Raw genomic sequence first — 20,995 nt, 5'->3', positions numbered from 1 at the left:
GCGGGTGGCTTGGTAAATTCTACTCATCGAAGGTTTTCAAAAAATGGAATGCTCTTAAAAATGCATAATTGCATGCTTGGGAGCAGATGAGGGGTTTCTTCGCGAGAGGAAAAATGACGGCATCAGGTTGATGGAGAAAGCAGAGGAACTTTCCCAGGCCGGCGTCTTCTGGGTCTTTTGGGCTACAATTCCTCGCGTTCCTGAGGTCTGGCCTTGCTGGCTTGGGCTGACGGGTGTTCTGGACATGTGGCAGAGCCGCGGCCGGTGTGGCTGGTCACGAGCGCCTGACCTTTTTGAGTGCAGCTGCTTGTCAAACGCTCTGTGTCACTCGCTGCGGCACCTCTTGGACCCGGAAGGGCGGGCGCTGGCCTCGGCGCGAGGGCTGGTCAGCGGGCGGCTCCAGTTCGCCCCGTCCAGCCACTGCATGTTCCTAGCCTTCCGTGCGGCATTCCAGGACGGGGTGCAGTGGACGCCGTGCCGGCACGTGCGGAGCGGGGCTTCGTGTGGGGAAGGTCATGCCGAACATTTGGTGCTCTAAAAACCATCAGCACCGGTGTGCTTGCTTGCTCGCTCGCTCGCTCGCTTGCTCCGCGCGTTCCTTGACTTCAAAGCATGTCAGAATTGCAAACGGAGGGCCGGTTTTCAAACGCCAAAGGGCCCGGGATTCCGTTGCTTCAGCCCGCCGAGGGAGGGAGCATCCGGCCCTGCCGGTGGGGCGGAAGAGAGAGGTGCAGGGGCGAGCGACGCGACCCCAACGCTCCCCTGTCTTTGCCCCGAGGCTGGGAATACGGCATCACCATCCCACCCGACCACAAGCCCAAGGCCTGGGCGCCGGCCGAGAAGATGTACCACACGAACCGCCGCCGGCGTTGGGTGAGGCTTCGCAGGAGGGACTTCGCCCAGGTGGAAGCGCTGAAAAAGGTACGTGCGCAAGTGCGTGAGGAGCGAGCGCTCGGCGTCTTCCCCAACACACTGCCCTCCCTCTGGGTGAGCTGCTGCATAATTCCCATCATCCCCAGCCATCTCATCCTGGGACCCCCTACCAGCGGCCCTGCTGGTGGGGGATGATGGAGCTGTCGTCCCGCTCAGCACAGCATGAGGCCTTGCCCCAGGGTCCACAGCGGCCTTCAGGAAGGCCCCCCTGGCTGCCCAGTGCCAGGGCCGGCCTGTGCGGCCAGGCAGCTTTCTCTGCGCCCCCAGCCCATCCCCGCCCGCCTTGCTCGGCCACCGGGGAGGACCGGCGAGGAGAACAGAGGACGCCTCTCGCTGGGCAGGGTTCTGTCGCATCAAGCCCCCGGGTGCAACAGTGCCCAAGGACTTCCGAAGCCGTACGCTGGCGCCGGGCAGGGCGTCCCAGCCGCTCCGTCGGCCCTTCTCCCCTGGCTGGGGGCAGCATTTGGGGAGAGGGTCAGCAAGCAGCCCCCGCGCGCCTGCCCCTTGCCACGAGGAGAGCCCTCCGGGCCTGGGGAGGGGGTGGTGCCGGCCGGCCAGCGCAGTCGTCTCGGCGGGAGGCCGGGGGCCAGTGGGGCTGGCAGTGCCCCGGGCGGCCGCCAGGTGTCCCCCTCGGCCCACAGATGCCTCGTCCCCCCCCCCCCCGCCTTCCAGCCCAGTGGCTCCTGGCCCGCTTCGAGGGCAGCGGCCTTCCCGGGCTGGGATGGCTCGGCAGGCCATCGCGAGCCCCCGAGGGCCGGCGCTGTGTGGCCAGGCTGGCCGGGTGCCTCGAAGGAAGTGTGCCTGGGCTCCCACGGCAAGCAGCCCCGGGGACCAGTCGCCGCAACAGGGCGGCGTGCTGAGCGAGCCCGGCCAGCGTGAGGGTTCTGTGCCAGTGGCTTGCAGGGGAGGGGAGGACAGGGGTGGGCTGCATTCAGCTCCTTTCCCCTGCATGCCCCCCCCCCCCCGGACACTCATTTGGGCCCCAATCCGCAGGCGCAGCAAAGCAGTTGCTTCCGGGTGTCTAGACGGAGCGGAGAAGGCCTGTCGCAGGCGGACTGGAGCTGGGCTTCTGCAGACTGACCACACGGAGTGCAGGGGGCGGTTGCCCGGCAGTCCCTCTGTTGCCTTCCCTCCCTGAGTTTCGGACTGTAAGCCCCTTGGGGCAGAGATCCGCCCTTTGTATTTGCCAGGCAGGAAGTGGAGGGATGGCAGGCGAAACGGGGGCTGGGGGCAGAAGGGCACTTTGAAGTTACAGACAGGGTGTACCTGAGTGCACAGGTCGGCCCAGGAAGGTGTGCTCCCAGGCCTACCCCCTTCTTGCAAGAAGAGATGCTCCTGGATTCTCCTGGAGGCGCCTTTGTTTCGGTGGCTCCCTGGAGAGTAGAGCAAGGGGTTCAAGTGCTGTGCTTGTTCGTCCATCGGGAGCCAGGGACCCCGGGGAACCGCTGAGATTTGCCCGGAGACCAACCCTTGGCCTGCCCCGCTGCAGGACATCAGGCGCCCTGGTGGGCCTTGGCTGTTTTCGGGGTGCGGTTCATTGTCGGTCCCTGTCGGTGTCACGAATGGCCGGAAGGGGCTCTGCGGCAACATGCGGAAGCGAGAAGCGCCGCCGTCCGAGGCCCGGAAAGCGCGTTGAGGGGCCGAGGACCCTCCTATGCCGGAGCATTTTCTTCAGAGTTAACTTACGTAGGCCCCAAATAGGGCCCGGAGCAAAAGCATGTTTGGTGCAAAGGTATTCAAGCAAATTATCCTGATCCTGAAACTACCTGGAGTTCGTGCGGCAGGTTTTTAGTACAGCGCTGCACATTTGAAGAGGTGCAAAGTACTGGATCTGGCAAGTTGCTTGCACAAAGAGTGACGCACACTTAGACACCAAAGTGCTCCCTTAAAGTGGCCCACATCCCATCATCCCCAGGAGCCATTTAACCCGAAGCTCAAAGCACGATAGCGAGCTTTCCAACCCAGGGAGGTCAAGCGGCCATGCAGGCTCTCCTGGGTCGGTGGGTTCTCCGGTGGACTGTGGGTTACTGCCGCCCGCGAAGTTTCTGCGCTCTCCTCTCCAGAACAGTCTTCTCTTCCCGTAGCTTGAGAACGCCCCTGTTCCCTCTTCTTCCCACAGTTCAAACAGGAGGAGCTGGAAGGGGAGGGCTGGGAATATGCTTCCCTCTTTGGCTGGAAGTTCCACTTGAAATACCGCAAGACGGATTCCTTCCGCCGCCGGCGCTGGAGGCGTCGGATGGAGCCCCTCGAGCAGACGGGTGCCGCGGCTGTGTTTGCCTTGGAAGGTGCCCTGGTAGGTAGCCCCTGGATTTCTCCCCCTGCTGTCAGTTGTCCCACCTCTCTTCAGACCGGGGGGCTGCGAGGAGGGCTGGCAGAGGACGGCCAGGACGGTCCTGGGGCAGCCCCCGCCCCGCCCCGCCCCCTGTCCTGCCTCGCACCCGCTGGGCGCGCTCTCGGCCAAGCCTGCGGCGGAGCTGCCTGGAGGAGACGCGGTTTCGTGTATCCTTGCAGGAATCTGGAGAGCACAAAGCTCACCTGGGCAGAAGTTCAATGTCCGGGTTACGTCGGGGCCGCAGGCAGCCGGGACTGGGCGCTTTCCAACCTGGCGCTGGCTGGTCCTGCTTGGCCCTCGGGCTGGCGCTGGGCTGCCACCGGCGGAGATCCCGTAAAGGGCCTGGCCCGCGCGGTCGGCCTGGCAGGCGGCTGGGGCTGCACCCGCCCAGGCCGACCCAGAGGCTCCGCCACTGGCCGCCTGCGTCGGCTCTGGGCTCGAAGGGTCCTGGAGCAAGGCACCTTCCGCCCGTCCGTCTGCAGCAGCAGGTCCCCGCCTGTCCTTGTGGGCTCGCCTGACGGCCGGGCCTGAGCACCCGTTTCATCTTCCCCAGCGCAGCACTGTGGGAACCTAAAATGGCGGTCTAGGCCACACTCCCTGGCGCACGTGCCGCAGGTGCCCGGGACCAGGGTGGGCCTGCTTGGGAGGATCGGCCCCCGCGGGTGGTGCAGGGCGGGCTTGCCGGGCCAGGAGATGGACATGATGTGCCACTCCGCCCCTGCCCGCCTGAGCTGCGCTGCAGTCTCCTCTCTAGGTGGCGGGACGTTAATTTTCTCAGCAATTAAATACCGTCCCTGTTGCAGTGCAAGAGTTCTGGATGGCTGGGTCTGGAATGAGCAATCCAGAAGCAGTGTCTGGGCTCAGGCGATGCGGCAAGCCATGGTGGGGGTGTTGCCGCTGTTGGTCTGCCATGCAAGCTGAACCCAGTCATGGTTTTTCACCGTGGTAAGCTTGGTTTTTCGAAACCATGATAAGAAACCATGGTTTGCTCTGCGGCTTCTCTGTCCCACCATGGCTTGGCTTGTCCGAACCCAGCATCCTGGTTTCCGCAGCCTTACGCAATCGCCCCAGGGTCCCCCGGACGAGCGGCAACTGCAGGAGCTGCTCCGGCCTCTTTGGGTGGCGCAGTGAGGAAGAGGCGGGCAGCACAGGCAGGCAGGGATGCACCTGGGAATCGCGTTTCAGGCACAGTGGTTGATGGGATCATGGTGACCGCAGCAGAACCGAGCAGGGCGGGTGGAAACCACCTTAGCATAGAAACCGGCTGATCATTCGACAGGTGGATCAAGGAAGATTGCTGCCAGCGCTGCTCCCTCGGCCAACGGCCTTCCCGGCTGCAGACGGGAGCGCCCAGGGCCGCTCGCTGCAGCGGGGGAGCCGGCGGCGCCTGCTCCCGGGAGCCCTCACTGTACCTGGCGGGGGGGCCTCCTGTGCTGAGCTCTCGCCCGCCTTTGCACATGGATCCCAGGCACCGCTCGGCGTGGCGCAGCCCTTCTGTGCCCGAGGGCGGCCAGCGCGGGGCAGGTCCCACGGCCGAGTCGCAGCCCGGGCAGCGCGCTCCCTGGTCCGGCGCCTGTCGCGCCGGTCATGTTGCAGGCCTTCCTGCTCGGATGACCTCGCTGTGGCCGGAAGAGCCGCCTGCCTGCCTGCCCGCCTGCCTGCCTGCCTGCTTGCCACGTTTTTCTAGCCGGCGTAGATGCCGCTGGAACTGAGGCTGCCGTTCGGAAGGCTGAGGGAAGGACGTGCTCCGAGCCCCCCGCGTGAGCCGCCCCGCCCCACCCCACCCGCCCCACATTTATTTTCTTAACTAATATGCTGGCTTTCTTAAGACATTGGATTTCATAATCTCCTGGCTTTTCAAGGAGCGAAGGGGAACCAAAGCGCTCCAGCACAAAGGCGCTATTATGCTTTCCTTCCCTCCGCCTCTGGATTTTCCTTCTGTAGGCTGCATTTGTCCTTCCCCTCTCTTTTGACATTTGGACCAAGTTTTAAACAAGTCAATATATAAAATTTAGCCATGAGGTTGTGTGTGTTTTAAAAATAAAGTAAAATAATTTTTGTATATTCTAATGCACTCGGAGAACCGGCCAAGTTTCCCTGCCGTGTAATCTTGTCTGCGGCTCCCCTTCGAATGAGGTTCAGTGGCAGCTCCGCTTCGTGGCCCCCGCAGCCCCCCCAGGATGTCCAGGGAATGGGCACCTTGTGCACAGAGCTTAGCTGAAAAGTGTGCCTGGTTGTGTTTCCGTACTGCCCTGGAGCAGACGTCCTCTGGCCGGTCACAGCAATCAGCAGGGACCACACCGTACATGGATGCAGTGGGAAAAGCAGCCGCTGCCACTCTGCAGATGCAAAGCGTCTCTGAGGCCGCCCGATGCCCTTCTCGCATGCTCTGGAGCGCTGCAGGATTCCTTGGCTCCTCTGACCTCGGTGCTCTGCCCCTTCGGCCATCCGTGCTGGGTGCCCCCCCCGAGGCCGCAGCTGGGCCTGGGTGGGGACAAGGAGGGTGCTGGGGCAGGACGACCGGGCCAGCACCCCAGGGAGACTGGCCCGCAGAAACGCCCCCCTCGTGCATGCCTTGGCGAAGTGGGGGCGCCCCGGTGCCGAAGGGACAATGCTGCCCGGGCGCTGGCCCTTGGAGGCCCCCCAGCGCTGCGGGGGCTGCCAGGGAAGCGGGGCTGCGAGCCGCTCGGCTGCCTCTCGGTCCAGACCCATGTCCCCAGGGGCACCTGGGGCCGGCGCTGCTCTGACTCCGAGCGCAGTCTAGAGTTAATTGAGCCCTCCTTTTGGAGTTGTGCTTTGCCTGCAAGTTGTGGGGGAAACGGGGCCGTGGGGCGCATCTGAGAATCTCCACATAGAATGAGGCTCTTTGGCGGACCCACGGAAGAGACGGGGACTTGTTGGTCGTGGCCCCCTAAGTCCCATTCGTTGGAAGGCGCTCGCTCTAAGTAGGCCTGCCTCTGAATCATGCCTTCAGTGACAGCCTCTGAGGAGGCGTCCAAAGCGAATTCTGGGCCCAAGATTAGATTTGCGCTCTGCTCTGCAAGCACCCGGCCACGGAAGATAAATGGCCCCTTTGGGTCTGTGGACGGAGGAGACGAGGGCAGGAGCCCCGATAGCCGAGCTCCAGCAGGCAGGCCTCCCAGGTGATGCGCCGTGCGGGCTGCAGGCCCCCGTGCAAGCGTCCCGTGGCGCTTGTCTCCTCGGAGGAAGAAGGGGCTGCTGCTCCTCTCTCCGGACCCAGATGCAGGGGCTGGGCCCATTTCCCCCCAAATGGGCTTCCCAGGTGGATGGACCAGGCTCTGAGTCAGAACTGGAAGGAGAGGCGGGCGCAGGATGCTGGGCAGAGCTGCCCAGGCCAGGAACCTGTGGGGAAGCCAAGGGGCTGGTGGCTGCCTCGGGCTGGGCGAGGAGGCCAGCGGCCGAAGGAGAGGGCAGTTAAGCACCGTCGGTCTGTTGGTGCTCCCCCCGCCTGGCTCCCTGGGGATGGAGCCCGCTCCCCCCGGTGGGGAAGGGAGGGGCAGGACAAGCTCCTGGCATGGGCAGAGCTAAACCAGGATCGGAAGGCTCCTGATGGAGGCCTCAGGCGAAGGACTGGGGGGGGGGGGGGCATTTATTTATTTATTTATTTATTTAAAACGTTTCTATGCCGCCCCCATCGCAACAAAGCCTCGGGGCGGCTCACAAAAAATACACAAAAACTTACATAAACAATAACAATGTAACAATTTAAAAGAAAAACATTTACCCCCCCCCCCGGTGCATTCTCGACTAATTTTAAAATCCTAATAAATGCAATAATTTAGCAATTAAAATAAGTTTTAAATAAAAAGGTCTTAGCCTGGTGCCAAAAAACAAATAACGACGGCGCCAGGCAGACCTCTCTGGGGAGCGCATTCCATAGATTGGGCGCCACCGCAGAGAAGGCCCTCCCCCGGGTGCTCACCCTCCTAATACCCTTCACGGAGGGTTCCCGGAGAAGGGCATCCGTTGCTGATCTCAAGGGGCGGGCGGGCATATATGGACGCAAGCGTTCCTTTAGATATCCAGGACCCAAGCCGTTTAGGGCTTTATAGGTCATCACCAACACCTTGAATTGGGCCCGGACTTCAATCGGGAGCCAGCTGCTGACGGGGACTGGGCATTGCTCTCATATAGCCCCAGTTCTCCGTCAGCAGCTGGCAGCTCTATTCTGCACCAGCTGAAGTATCCGGACCGTCTTCAAGGGCAGCCCCACGGAGAGCGCGTTACAGAAGTCTAGTCGGGAAGTCACCAGTGCGTGTGCCACTGTCGCCAGGCAGTCGTTCTCCTGCCTGGCGACCGGCCTGGCTCGCTTTGTATCGCAAGGCAGCCCTGCCTGGCCAGCCTTCATGCAACGAAGGACTCTTGGAAGGGAAGAGGGGGGAGGTGGCGGAGGGGGAGACTGGCCGTCGCCCTTGGGGCACCAAGTTTTCCGTGCTGCAGCCTCACCCCTTCTCCTCCCCTGACTTGGGGGGAGCAGGTCCACACACGTGAGTCCCGGCCGCTTGAGTGTGCAGCCGGTGGGAGCTTCAGGTTGCCCTGAGGGCAAAGGGCCCTTTGAGCCGGGTTCCAGCTTTCAGCGCTGGGAGGCTGAAGCCGAGCAGCAGCGGGAAGGGCAGGGGAGGCCCGGAGCGGCACAGAGAGGCGCAGGGGTCTTTGGCCCCCTTGCTGCGCATCCGTGCCTTGGCGGAGCAGGCCCGGCTGGACCAGAGTCTCGGCCACGGGCCAATGGCCGGTGAGGCAGAAGCGGCTCCCGTGAAGCTCGGGGGGGACCAGAGAACCTGGGTGTTCAGGAAATTCCGCCAGAGGAAATATTTGAGGCCGGGATCCAGGATGCAAGGGGAGGGGGAGGGGGAAGGGAAATTCTGACAACAGCTTTTAAATAATTTCTGCGGGGCCTAATTATCTGAAATTGACGGGCCCGCCAAGCGCAGCATTTCCTCCGAGCGAGAGGGTCATAATGGCTATTCCTGATGTGGCGCTTTCGGAGGAACGGCTGGACCACCTGAGTTCGTGACATGCTCGCTGGGCCCAGGCCGGCCCCGGGTGTCTGGAAATCCCATCCTGGATGCGCTTTCCAGGCCATCGCCAAACATCTGAGCGCTGCCAGCACTGAAAGGTTGCGCTTGTGTTAATCCAGGAAGTGCGATCATCTCGCCGGGCCCCCACGTCACGCAGCCAGATATTTCACCCCAATTGCCGCAATTAGGAGGCGATAAAAGGCTTTGCCGAGCCTTTGGCACCTGGGGATGGGGGGGGGGGGGCTAAAAGCACTCCTGCAAGTTCCCTTTCCAGCCGGGTTTTGTGGCGCTGGGCGCAGCCTTAGCAAAAGTTCTACTCCATTAAATCTATTGGCCAGGAATCACAGGGAAATCGGTTTAACAGGGAGCGCTTTGAGATCCCTTTACACAAGACTTGGGTTTGATGAGCGGAGGTGGAGTGGGGTGGAGGACACGAGGCCTTTCCATCCGCCCACTCAAGCCCAGTGTTCCCAGTAGCCAAAGGAACACGCTGGTCTTGGCATTTCTCAGCTCAGCTGAAATGAGCTTTGGCCGCCCCTCGGGGGTGGCCACATCCCTTGCAAACTGGCGCCCCAGTGGGTGAAGGAGTCTTGGAGGCCACCTGGCCCTCTGGGATGCTTGAAGGACCAGCAAAAGGGAGGACCCCCCACCCCCACCGCCAGTCCTGGCTGGCACCCTGAGGGCGCTGGGCTCTCCAGTCCGGGCGCCATGCAAATTCCCTGGACGGCCGCCTGAGGGATGGTGTAACCGGGGGTCTTGCACAGGGCAGGGTGGCTCTCCAGCCCCTCCAGCTCGCCCCCTATGCTTTTACGTGAACTTTGCCACCCTGCCCCTCCCTCCGCAGCCCCACCGGGGCTTCCGTTTCTCGGGCACAGTCCCGGAGTGGTGCGGTGGGTGCAGAGGGTCAAGTAGGGGAAGCCGAGGCCCAGGCCTCACGTGCCAGTGAAGCCCCTCGGGCGGGCTTTGGGCACCTGCTTCAGTCCTGCGACACTCTGCCCAGGCAGTTGTGGGGATACAACGCAAGCAGGGGAGGCCGTCTGGGCACTCCTTGGGGGGAATACGGGTGCCTTTCCCAGGAGGTGGCAGGAAGGGAGACGTTTGGTGTCCGCATGGAGCCGAGGAAGGCGCGGAAGCACCATTTGCAGGCGCTGAGCGAGGGGCTGCCTCTGCTGCCGAGGGGTGAGCGGAGGGGCGCAAGAAGGACTCCCGGTCCCTCCCTGGCAGCTGCCAAGTGTGCCACCGGCAAAAGCACAACCCTTTCTCCTGTAGGGCGGAGTGACGGATGACAAGAGTGACGACGGCAAGGCAGTGTCGACGTTCAGCTTCGGCGTGAACCGGCCGACCATTTCGTGCATATTTGACTGTAAGGGCCCCTGTGCGGTGGGAAGAGAGAGGGCGCCAGTTTTGCGATGCGGCAAGAGGGGGGTGGTGCCAGATCTGCACCCGAGGAGAGAGGGAACGCGGACGCAGAGGCCACGCAAGCCTTGGAGTCTCCGGGCCGCGGGAGGGCCGCCCTGAGTGTCGGTCGGCTCAGCTTGTCGTCCTGCAAAGCTGCTGGACGCGGGAGCCTGTCGCGCAGCTCGGCCCGGAGGCGCAGGCGCCGGCTCGGGTGCTTCTTGTGTGCTCGTTGCTCAGTTGCCGTTGGCCTCTTCTCTCTCCCTTCCCTCACTGCAGATGGAAACAGGTACCACCTGCGCTGCTACCTCTACCAAGCCCGAGATCTGACGGCCATGGACAAAGACAGCTTTTCGGGTGAGCCGCAGAGGGGCTGCGCCTCGGCCGCACGGCGTTCCTGGTGCTCTGGCTTCGGGCCGGAGCGCTGAGGGGTGCAGCTGGGCCAGTGGCGTTTGCATCGCCAGGATGCCGTGGTCCCAATTCAGGAGGAGGGGTGTCGCCGCCGCCTCCACCTTCCACAGACGTGTCAGCCCCAAGGAGGGCAGATGAGCTGAGCAGGAGCAAAGGGGCAGGCCAGCATGTGCCCCGCGTGTGGCCCCACTCTGCACAGGCCGTGATGACGGGGGCGGGAGCGCAGACTTGCCTGGGGGGAAACGCAGTGGTCTCCATCCTCCCCTGAAGTTGCCTTGGAAGGGGCCACCGGGCCGGCGAGTCCAAGCTCCTGGTGATGCGGGACTCAAGTTCAGGCTTCTCTGAGCGACGGCTGTCCCACGGCACCCTGGATGGGAGAGTCCGTGGCTTCCTGGGGTCGCGGGTCCCATTGCTCACTGCTCTGATGTCAGGAAGTTTTTCCTGGCGACCGGCTGGAATCTGGCGCCCTGCAGCCTGAGCCCTGGGGTGATGGAGAAGAGATGGCCCTGTTCTGGGTGACAACCGTTCTCATAATTGAGGAGGGCCGCGCTGTTTCCGCTCTGGAGGCTAAACAGGCCCAGTTCCACCCTCTCCCTGCGGGGCTTTGTTCCAGCCCTGGACCATCCTTGTTGCCCTCCTCTGAACCCTTTCCCGCTTCAGCAGACGTGGACACACCACTCCAGGGGAGCCCCAACCAGTGCAGAGTAAAGGGAGCTGGTACTTCCCGTGATCGGAAGCGATCCTTCTATCAATGCAACCTAAAATAGCACCTGCCCAGTTTGCGGCCGCGGCCGGTCGCTGGCTCACGTTCCACTTGAGAGCTATAACAGTTCCGAGATCCTTCTCGTTGGCCTAGTGTTGAGCCAAGTCTCCCCCATCTTGTGAATATGCGCCAGCTTCTTTTTCTCAGCGGCTGAACTGGGCATTTGTGCCCGGTGAATTTCATTCTGTTGTTTTCAGCCCTGCACTCCAACTCAGCAAGAGCACCTTGAATCTTCTCTCTGTCTCCCAGGCTGTTCGCTGTTCCACTTGGTTTTGTGTCCTCCGCCACTTTGATCAGCATCCCTCGATCCTCTTTGTCCACATAAAAATAATAAAAATATTACATAAAAAGTAATAAAAACATTGAAGAACACCAGGCCCACTTCCAAACCCTGAAGTACCCCACTCATTACCATGTTGCCCCCATTCTGAAAAGAGGTCGTTGATGAGCATCTTTGAGTCCCGTTCGGTAGCCAGCTGTGGATCCCGCTGAGAATTCTTCCCATTTAGCCCATGTGCTAATCCGGAAGTCACGGGGCACGTTGTCAAAACTTGGGTGAAGACCAGACTGATTGTGTCCACAGCATTCCTGCCGTCCATCGGCGAGGTTTGCCAACCGAAAACCGAAATCGGATTCGGCCGGCAGGGTTTGCTTCTGAGGAATCCATGCCGGCTCCTAGTCATCCCTGCATCGCTTCAGGGCGTTGGCAGACCGACCACCTTGTGACTTGTTCCGGAATTTTCCCGGGGTTTGATGCCAGACTGACTGGCCCGTGGCTCCCAGGCCGCTTGGTCTTCCTTTCTTGAAGATGGGGACAGCGTCAGCCTCGCCCCCGTTGTCCGGTGCGCCACCCATTCTCCAGAAGCGACCCAAGATCATCGACAGCGCTTCTCGGAGTGCTTCGGCGGCGCCTTAATTACCCTGGGATGCGGTTCTGTTCCGTTCTGAGATTGGAGCTCGCTCAGAGTAACGAGGTGGCCCTTCACCACTGTGCATTTCCCCCTTGCCAGGGAGCTCGTCGCCCCTCTTGTGGGAAGACGGAGGCACCGCTCGAATGGAGTGCTGTGGCCTTTCCTCTGCCCCCGTTAGCATTTTACCATCCTTGCTGGGTAGCTGAGCCCCCTCGTGAGCAGAGGTGGCTGGAGCCGGGGGTCAGACTAGATGGCCCACGAGACCCCTTCTGCTCGCGCTGTTTCTGTTCTGTTTTTCTTTCCTGTCTGTTACTGTACACGCATCTGAAGAAAACTGGGTTGCTTTAGCATCCCTCACCAACGGCAGCACGTGCTCAGCCTCGCCCTCCTGGTGCCTTCCCGCCCTTCCTTTGTGGCCCGGCCTTCCATTTCCCAGACGAGCTCTTTGTCAATCTCGGGTCGTCTCTAAGCTCTTCGTGAAGCCACATGGACGTCTTCGCTTGTCTTCTACCCTTCGTTGTTGGACATGTGTGCAGTTGTGCCTTAGGAATTTCCTTCTCCAAAGGTTCCCACCCACTCCTTTTCTCCTTAGGGTGGCTTGCCATGGGGTCTTTCTTACCCTTGTCCTGGGACTCTTAGAATGGGCGTCCCTTCAATGCGGGGCACGTGGCTGGCTGCACTCCATGGTGCTTCCTCCAGAATCCAGGGTTCAGGTCTGGCATGGCCACTTTCCCCAGAGCTTCGCCGTAGCCGCCGCTTTATTCACCGAGCCGTCCTTGCCTGTTCGAACCACATCGGGCATAGCCGTTCCTCCGGTGCCTTCCTCCGCTTTTGGAGGCGAAAGTTATCACAAGGCAGGGCTGGAAATCCTTGCCTTCTGCTCTCGCACGACAATCTTCCCAGAGGTGCCGAGCCTGCACAGAACACTTCCGGTGCTGTGTTGGATTTGTGGGAGGGGATGCGAGGACGGATCGGCACGCTGGACGCCCCAGTCTTTGTATCGGAGCCTGGAGGTGCAGCGGCTTCTCTGGGGCTGAGCAGCACGGAGCGTCAGAAGGGGCTGGGCCTGGCATTAATCGCGGCAGCCTGGCCCAGTGGTCCAGACTGCCCGCTACGTTGCCGTCTCCCACCCCCTGCCCGTGGGGACGCTGGCCCCCTGGCATGGAAGTGGGGAGGTGCCCGTGGGCCCTGCCTGGCCCTGATGGCACTGCGGGGGGTGGGGGGCAGAGAGAGCCGCGTGTGGAAGCAAGCAGGGGAGGATATGGCAGGGGGCCTTTTCGCTTGCTGCACGCCACCTCGCTGGCTTTTTAGCGAATGTCTGGATGTCGGTGGTATCGGTGCACGTGTGTCTCCTCTGAGCTGCCCTGAGTGCCATTTGGGGGGTGGAGGGAAAGGCTCTCCGTCGAACACGTGGACACACACGCCGAGAGCATGCCCAGTGAGGCGGGTGCTGAGGGGTGGTGGGCACAGGGGCTCGGCAAGTTGGACGTCGTGTGCCTTCTCCGGAGGGCGCGTGTGGATGCATTCTGTGTTTGCGCCGTCCGTGCGTCTGCGGCCACAGCACACGTGGCTGCCTCAAAGGGGTGGAAGCGCCTCGAGGAGCGTCCCCCTCACGTCCAGGCTCGGGCTGGCTGGGAGTGGCGGCCCCTCCAGCCCGTCCGGGAGCCGCTTGGGAGATGCAGTGTGGGGAGTGGAGGGGCCCACGAGAGGAGGGGTGTGTGCCCCTTGGGCGTTTTTATTCTAATGCAAGGCACTGCCATTTCCACCCCACCCCCAGTCCTGCTTCTGTGCACCCACAGCCAAGGCCAGGGTGGAACCCCGGACCATGTGTTCTGGGACTCCGGGCGAGTCCCTCCCAGCCCTCAGAGGAGGCTCGTGCCACCTGGCCCACAAGCCCGCAGGGTCTGGGGCATTTGGCACTCGAGGCACCCGCCGTGTGGCATTATTAAGACGCTGCCAGGCTGGTGGGAGTGCTCTTTCGACTTCTGCCCATGCCCAGGAGGCAGCGACTGCCTGCTTTCCCTGGGGCCTGGCAGGGTGGCCCTTCACGGGCAGGCAGCACCGGCCCCTTGCGCTGAACGTGGTGCGAGCAGGTCGCTCCCGAGGAGCCGGGTGGCTTCCTTGTGCACCTGCCTGCCTGCCTGCCTTCCTCGGCGGCGGCCGATGGCGTCAGGAGCAGCCCTTCTGCGGAGGGGCCGCCAGATGGGCCGAAGCCGCCCAAGGTTGCCCTCCAGGGTGCCCAGTCCCAGAGCGCCGGTTGTGCCCCAGGCCGGCTGTGCTGGCGGAGGCTGCCGCCCTGCCTGGCTCTTGCTGTGTCGGGAGGCCAATGACCTTCGGGGACAGTGGGGGCTCTCCCCGCGCCGGGGGCTTCCGAGGACTGCTCCGCAGAGCCGGGTGTGCCGCGGACGTCGCTCTCTTCCTCCTGGAGGCGGCTGGAAGAGGAAGCGGAGCCCCCGTGCAGCTCTAACGCGGGAACTCCTAGCCAGCACGCCCACCCTGGGACTCGGCTTTCTCGGCAAGTTATCATGAACGAGGGTGACGGTCGTGCCAGAATCGCTCGCTGGCACGCCGACACTTGGCTCGCTGTTGCTTTCCACTGGAAACGGGGGCTGTGCAGGACTGGGAATGGGCATGGCGTGTTTTCTCAGGCCGATCCGTCTGAAACGTGTCCTTCCTCGGATGCACTCGGAGCATGTTCCGCTGCGCTGGGGTGGCCTCCTGGCTCATCTGACTGGGAGACCCTTGACCAGAGAGCTGTCTTGCCCGGGTTTTGAACTGGGACTAAGGAAAGGATCACCCACCATCCCTCTTTCCAGTGGGATCTCGTCTGTTGCACAACGAGTCCATTCTTCCGCCTCCTTGTGGTGTGCGCGCGTGTGTGTGTCTCCTCGAATTCGGACCATCTCCACGACGAGTGATCTCACCCCTCCTGATTGGCTGGGCCAAATGGGAGTTGCTTTCTCTGGGTGGACCTCGGCCAAGGACAACACATGGAACAGACACAGACAACGTGGGATTGTGATTCGCCATCCCTCGAACAAAGCATAAAGGAGGGCTTGGAGGAGGCTTTTTGTGGTTATGAAAACAAAACCTTGTGTGGATGCAAAGCTTGGACAAAGGGGCTTTTAAAGGGCTTTGAGGTTCTGTTTACTGCAGTGCATTTGCTGTTCCTCTTACTGGAAAAAGCAGCAGTCATTAAGAGCTAAGGAAGACATGTTCCTCCTAGCAGGAGTTCTGCTTGTTGTCGCTGATCGTATCGCGGCCGCGGTCTGGTTCCCCCCAGAGCGGCAGCCGCGGAGAAGGCTGGCCAAGGGGCTTGGGGGTGGCAGAAGCCTGGACCGCCATGCTCTGCGGCGCAGAAAGGGCCCCACGCCGGCCCGCACCTCCCAGGGGAGCGCCACCGGGCAGAGCTTTGGGGGTCCCGCTGAGTCCTCCCAGGTGGTTCCAGGCATCCCCAGAAGTGGCCCATTACCCAAGGCCTCCCTGAGGGCCGTGGTACAGTCACTCCCTAGGAATGGGGCAGGCTGTGGGAGACCTGGGGTGGAATCGCCAGTCGGGCCCAGGAACCGGGGCTGGCAAGCGAGGCAGCGGAAGCCCCTGGGCAGGAGGTGGTGGAGCGCGAGGTGGGGCAGCAGTCGCCCGGTCGGAGGGGGCCTTCCCGGCACTGGAACCCTCTGGAGCCCCACCTGGGACCAGACGCTGATCTTCCGTGAAATGGAGAACTTTGGCAGTCCCCGGGACACGGCCGAGCGGCAGCGCCACGCCAGGAACGGCTCGGTGCTGGGGCTGCGCCCTGGGGTGGCCCTTGGCCTTGGCAGCCTGCCGTTCGTGCACTCGCCGGTGCCAGGCCTGTTGGTGAAGGCCGGATGCCGGGGGGGTGGGCGCCTTTGAAGGCCCTCCTGGGCGCTGGCGGCAGGCTGGAGCGTGGCCCGGGTGCTTTCCTCCTTCCGAAGTGGCGAAGGAGGCAGGAAAGGTTCGCCAGGGGCTGCTCCGTGGGCTTGGGGCAGCCTTCCCAAGCTGCCTGGGAATCATGGGGATCGCGGCCCAGTGGGCCGGCGTGAGGAAGGTCCGCCTCAGCATGCCAGGGGCCTCGCCCTGCGCCCTGACGGGCCTCCTCCGCCCCTTCGTTGCAGACCCCTACGCCATCGTCTCCTTCCTGCACCAGAGCCAGAAGACAGTGGTCGCCAAGAACACCCTGAACCCCACCTGGGACCAGACGCTGATCTTCTATGAAATCGAGATCTTCGGCAGTCCCCAGGACACGGCCGAGTCTCCGCCTCACGTCATGGTGGAAATCTACGACCACGACACCTATGTAAGTGTGGGAGGCGGGCAGGCACTCTGGGTAGGGTGGGTGGGCGAGGACAAGCCCCCGAGGTGCTCAGCCGCTGCGGCCAAGCACTTTGTCCGGAAGAGGGGCTGAGCACCGGTCGCCGCAGCCTCCGGGCCCGGGGAGGGCGTTCAGGCTCCTTGGAGGCCGTGGGTCCCTCTCCGCTGTGCGAGCACGTCCACTGCTCTTCGGATCAGCCGCTCCCGGAAGCTCGGCATGAGAGCAGGCGTGCCAGGGGCGGACGTCGCGGTTTGCCCATGCCCTTGGGCCTCAGAGTTCGACACGGACCCTGTCCCGCCGGACAGAGAGCGGCGGACCCTTCACCCGAGGCGCCTGCACGCAGAGCGGCCTCCGTGTGGGTGCGACAGGCACGAGGCCCAGGGAGCGCACAGCCCACAGTCCCGCGTAAGGGAAGGCAGCGTGCCGCGGGCGGAGGTGAAGGCAGAGGAAGGGGCTGGGCGTGTGCGGAGGCTGCGGGGGCTCTGCTGCCACAAGGGGAGCAAAGGGGTCCTGCAGAGGCGTTCCTGGCCAGGTGCCCAGGCACAGGGGCGGTGCTGGCTGGTCCTGGGCAAGACGGCACGGGCTGCTCGGGGAGGCGCGGCGAGGACTGCCGGCGGTGGCGCTCGGTCCCCTCTCCCGCTGTTTGCTTGGCGAGCGTAGCCGTTCCGTCGCCGCTTGCGCTCTTTTAGCCCAGCTCACCGGGCTCTTGCGAGCCGCTTCAGTGCCTCTGGAACAAATGCAGAGGTGGCGCAGGTGACCTTGAGCGCAGGTGACGGGACGGCCCGTCTCTTTCTCCCCCCGCCCAGGGCACCGACGAGTTCCTGGGCCGCTGCATTTGCAAGCCCAGCATGGAGCGCATGCCCAGGCTGTCCTGGCATCCCGTCATGATGGGCAACCGGACCGCGGGGGAGCTGCTGGCCGCCTTCGAACTCATCCTGCGAGAGAAGGTGAACGGGGAGGGGAGGGAAGGGGCGGGTCTGCAGTGGGGCGCGTGATCCGCTCACTCCCGCTTTTCCCAGCCCTCATTTTTCCAGCCTTAACTTCGGTGCGCCCCAAACAGTGGGGAACGTTCGCAGGGAAATGGCTGAGCTGTTTCTGTCTGTCTTCCCAGTCCGTGCACGTGGTGCGCACTTGAGACTATCAGGCCCGTGTTTGCAAAGCGTTTTCCGAATAGGCTGCATTTGCTGGCATGATTTCCCTTCGTGTATGTGTGCGGTGCACCTTTTTCGACGGGAAAACTGTCGCAAGAAGCAGAGCAGCGTGCATCGCGAGGAAAGAATGCGCGCGAAGGAGGAGGAGTCTGCGTTACAGTGGGCACGTGCTCCTGCAGTGCGCTCGTGGGGGCGCGGAGGGAGGGCAGCAGCTATGTCGGCCCATGCGTAGGAAGCGAAAAACAGGAGAGGTGCTGGCAGGGGCGAGGGAGGGGGCTCTGGGGGCCCGGGGGGCAGGCCGGGCCTTCTGGGAAGCGGCTGTTCCTCATCTGGACACGGCGATCCTGTCTCTAAGAATGCGGCATTCACGGGGAGATGGGGAGGTCAGCCGATGCGACCTTCTCCGCTGCTGCTGCCCAGCTCGGAGCAAAGCACCATCTCCTTCGGAGGCCGCGAGTGGATGCTTCTGAATCCAAGCCAGTCGCGCCTCATTGAATGTTCTTGTTCTTGTTGATGTAGCAACATCTGGCATCCTGGAGGTGACTCCTATGTCTTTGTTTATTATTTCTCCTTTTTTCACCCTGTTTTTGGCTCCAGGGCCCTCAATAAGAATGCAAAAGTAGAAAAATACAGCAAGAGCAGCCCCCACCAGACCTGGACAGTGGAATAGGACAGATCCCTCCCCCTTAGAGCAGAGTGGCCTGAAGACACGGAGACCCCGGGGCGGCTGCAGGCCAGTGAGGTCATGCAGGGCCACCAGGGGCAGCTGCAGAAAGCCATTCCTGCTCGAAAGCAGCCCTTGAGCAGGCCGGCAGACCTCGCTGGAGGGTCGTTTGGTCCTCTGGCACCGCGACCAGAAAGGCCCCTGCTCCTGCTGGACGGCCCCGTGGCTCCGGGGATTAAGCCCTCTGGGAGGAAGGAGGCAGACGCTGGTTCAGTGCAGGGACCAGGCCGAGCCATGGATTGTGAGAGTTATTATTAAGAACCCACCCCATGGGCTGCACCCGGTGTTTGGCCAAGCCAAGTCCTGTTCCTTTCCAAGGTCCTCCTCTGAGCAGGAGTCACAATGGACACAAGCCCATGGCTGGAACGGCCAGATCTACCACTGGCAAAGTGCGGCTCGCAGCTGCTTTTGCTTTCTGTCTCTTCCGTTTCCTAAGTTTTTAAGCTGATGCACCAGCTGGTAGATGCAGAGCAGCCACAACTGTGGTTTGTTAGTGGTTTGCAAATGCAGACATACCAGCAAGCCACTGTTAGCAGAAACTGTGGTTTGCAAACAAGCTTCAAAACACAGTTGATGTCCTGGTTTGGCAGAGCCTCGTACACCACGGTTTACAGCCGACATATGTTGAGACATAAAAAGGGATGGCTTGACTTTAATTACTAGGATTGGGTATGTTGTGTTTTAATTAAGATTTTGTTTTCCGTCTGGATGTCTTGTTGGCTTTCTGGAGCACCAAGTTTTGATGGAAAAGCAGGACGTAAATTAAACCAACAAGCGCACGCATTCCATCTCAATGCAGCCGTAATATAAGAAAAGGACAAAGAAATCACAGCCGCCCCTGTCAGTTCTAACTCCTTGCCTTGTCATTTGGATGCACTTGCTCATTCACAGAGCACGTAGCGCAAGATGGTGCTCGCCCCTGCAGGCCAGGCTGGGTGGCCTTGGGATGGGGCTGGAGCATTGGAGGACTGCTCTGTCAGTGGCGGCAGGTCCCTTACGGGGAAGCTCTAAACCAGCACAGGGCGCTTTGCGTGGCTAGGCCCGCCTTTCCTCTGAGGTGGGCGCACTTGTGTGCGCGCATGTGCGTTTGCCAAGGGTCGGGAGCTTGGGAACGCTCGGCCTCGTTCTCCCGAGGAGGAGGCAGTGTGTTGCGTGCTCTCGCGCAGACTCTGCCTCGGATCCTCGCCCTCCCCGCCTCGTCTGGTCTGCGGTGCGCTGTGCGCCAGAGGGCCCTTCCCTGGGGGGCCCGCGTGCCTCGCCCTCCTGACTTCTTGCCTCTTCGCCTCCCAGAATGCCGTCAGGAATTTCCTGACACGTCGCCCTGCGTGGCCAGGGGAGCGGGGTCGGGAGCGAGGCGAGGAGCTCGTTCCAGCCGAAATGCGAACCACCCGGGTTCACCCGCTCGTTTTCCACCCTCCCCGGCTTGGCTTCGGGGACGGGGGGCTGGTTGGTGCGGCAGCCCCTCCCCGTCTCTTGGGCCGCTCCCGGGCCAGACTGCCTGCGCCATCCTGGGATGAGCCGGATGCCCCCGGGCGGCCTGCCTCTGGGTCCCTCCCAGGCCTGGCAGGCCGGGGAGGGGTGTGGGGTGGGCGGGAGGCGCGTCCCGTGTCCCGCCGGGGGGAGGCAGAGGCTGCCCTGACTGCGGCGAGCCGTGCCAGCTGGCGGGCCGGCCTGTGGACGCCGGCCAGGGCAGGCACGGTGCCCGGCTGCAGAGGCAGCGCTGGCTGTGCGGCGAGAGGGGGCAGCCAGCATCCGGGCCCCTCGGCGGCCTCCAGGGCAGCGCAGGCACGGGCTGGGCCTCGACGGGGGCCCTCCGGCACCTCGGGCTTCCCAGCGGGGGGCAGGCCCGGCACCTGGGCACCAGGCGGCGGTGTGCGCAACACGTTGCGGGCCCTCAGGGCTGGGGTCAAGTCCACCCCCCGGGGTGCTTTTGTCCCCTCCCCCACGCCCCCACCGTTCAGCGGAGCTTCCCTTTGGGGCAGATCACCCCTTGCTGAGCGTGGCGACCGGCTGCAGGACGCTGACCTGCAGGCGACTGGCCCCTGGTCCGGCTGCCCCCCTGCACTGGCCCTGCCCACAGCCAGGCGAGGCCTTGAGGGCACCCCCAGCACCCCTCGGCTGCTCCCAGGGGTCTCCCTGCATGTGCTGGGGCCGCGGCCGTCACGTGGCCGGAGGACCCGACCCTCAGCAGCAGGCCACCCGTGCCAGGCCAGCAGAAGGCGCCCCTCCCGCCGCCAGCATGTGCTGCCTGCTCCGGTGGCCGAGTGGGGCGCGGGGCGCCACACGTCTTGGTCGCCGCTGGGTTGGTCTCAAGGATTCTTCCCAGGATCAGGCGCCTGCTGCGCCTCTGAGCGAAGTGGGCTCTGGCAGGTGCCGGGGTTTGCAGGGTCTGGCCTCAGAGGAGCGTGCTGAGCACGGCACCCGCCTTTCCAGGGGATCACGAGTCCCACTTGTCAATGGGGGCTGCAGTGGCCCCTGGGGAGCCAGAGCCCCGCCCTGGAGCAACTCTAAACAAACATGGAAGCAGAGCGAGCCGGAAGGGGCCTCCCAGGCCATCTAGTCTGACCCCGGCTCCAGCCGGCTCTGCTCACGACATGCCCACCATGTGCATGTCCAGCCCGTCCTTGAACACGTGCACTGATGGGGCTTCAACCGCCTCCCGTGGGAGCCCATCCCACACCCTCGGGGTCCTGACTGTCAGGAAGTGCTTCCCGGCATCCCAATGGAACCTGGTTTGCTTGGTTCGCTGAAGAGGACAGTTCAGGTGGGGGCGTGGCTGGACTCGGAAGCCCTCCGAGCACGGGATCGTGTGGGGGCGGTTGTGTTTTCGGAGTGCGTGTGCTTCCTTTTGCCGTGCCTGGTCTGCAGGGCCCCGAGCTGATCGTCTGCGTTTCCTTTTCCCAGCCGGCCGTCCACCACATCCCGGGCTTTGAGGTAAGAAGACACTCCTCTCGCTTGCGCTTCCCACGCGCTGCCGCGGGGCGTGGGGCGTCCCTGTGAACCGTG

At 62.9% G+C, this 20,995-nt stretch overlaps 1 protein-coding gene across 6 annotated transcripts in view; it reads left to right on the top strand.

Annotated features, from left to right (window-relative positions):
• The window catches only part of DYSF (dysferlin), a 111,619-nt gene that overhangs the window by 46,846 nt on the left and 43,778 nt on the right, over positions 1-20,995 (top strand). For all 6 annotated transcript variants that reach the window (XM_044428698.1, XM_044428696.1, XM_044428695.1 and 3 more), the window contains 7 exons: positions 779-921; positions 3,053-3,226; positions 9,574-9,667; positions 9,979-10,056; positions 15,918-16,099; positions 16,921-17,061; positions 20,894-20,923. In XM_044428698.1, coding sequence (XP_044284633.1) covers positions 779-921; positions 3,053-3,226; positions 9,574-9,667; positions 9,979-10,056; positions 15,918-16,099; positions 16,921-17,061; positions 20,894-20,923 — 842 coding nt within the window. The remainder of the gene's footprint in view (positions 1-778; positions 922-3,052; positions 3,227-9,573; positions 9,668-9,978; positions 10,057-15,917; positions 16,100-16,920; positions 17,062-20,893; positions 20,924-20,995) is intronic.

The sequence above is a fragment of the Varanus komodoensis genome, unplaced genomic scaffold (assembly GCF_004798865.1).
Source record: "Varanus komodoensis strain SLA01 unplaced genomic scaffold, ASM479886v1 scaffold2, whole genome shotgun sequence".
Taxonomy (NCBI): Eukaryota; Metazoa; Chordata; class Lepidosauria; order Squamata; family Varanidae; genus Varanus; species Varanus komodoensis.
This window is presented reverse-complemented; position numbering and strand designations above follow the sequence as displayed.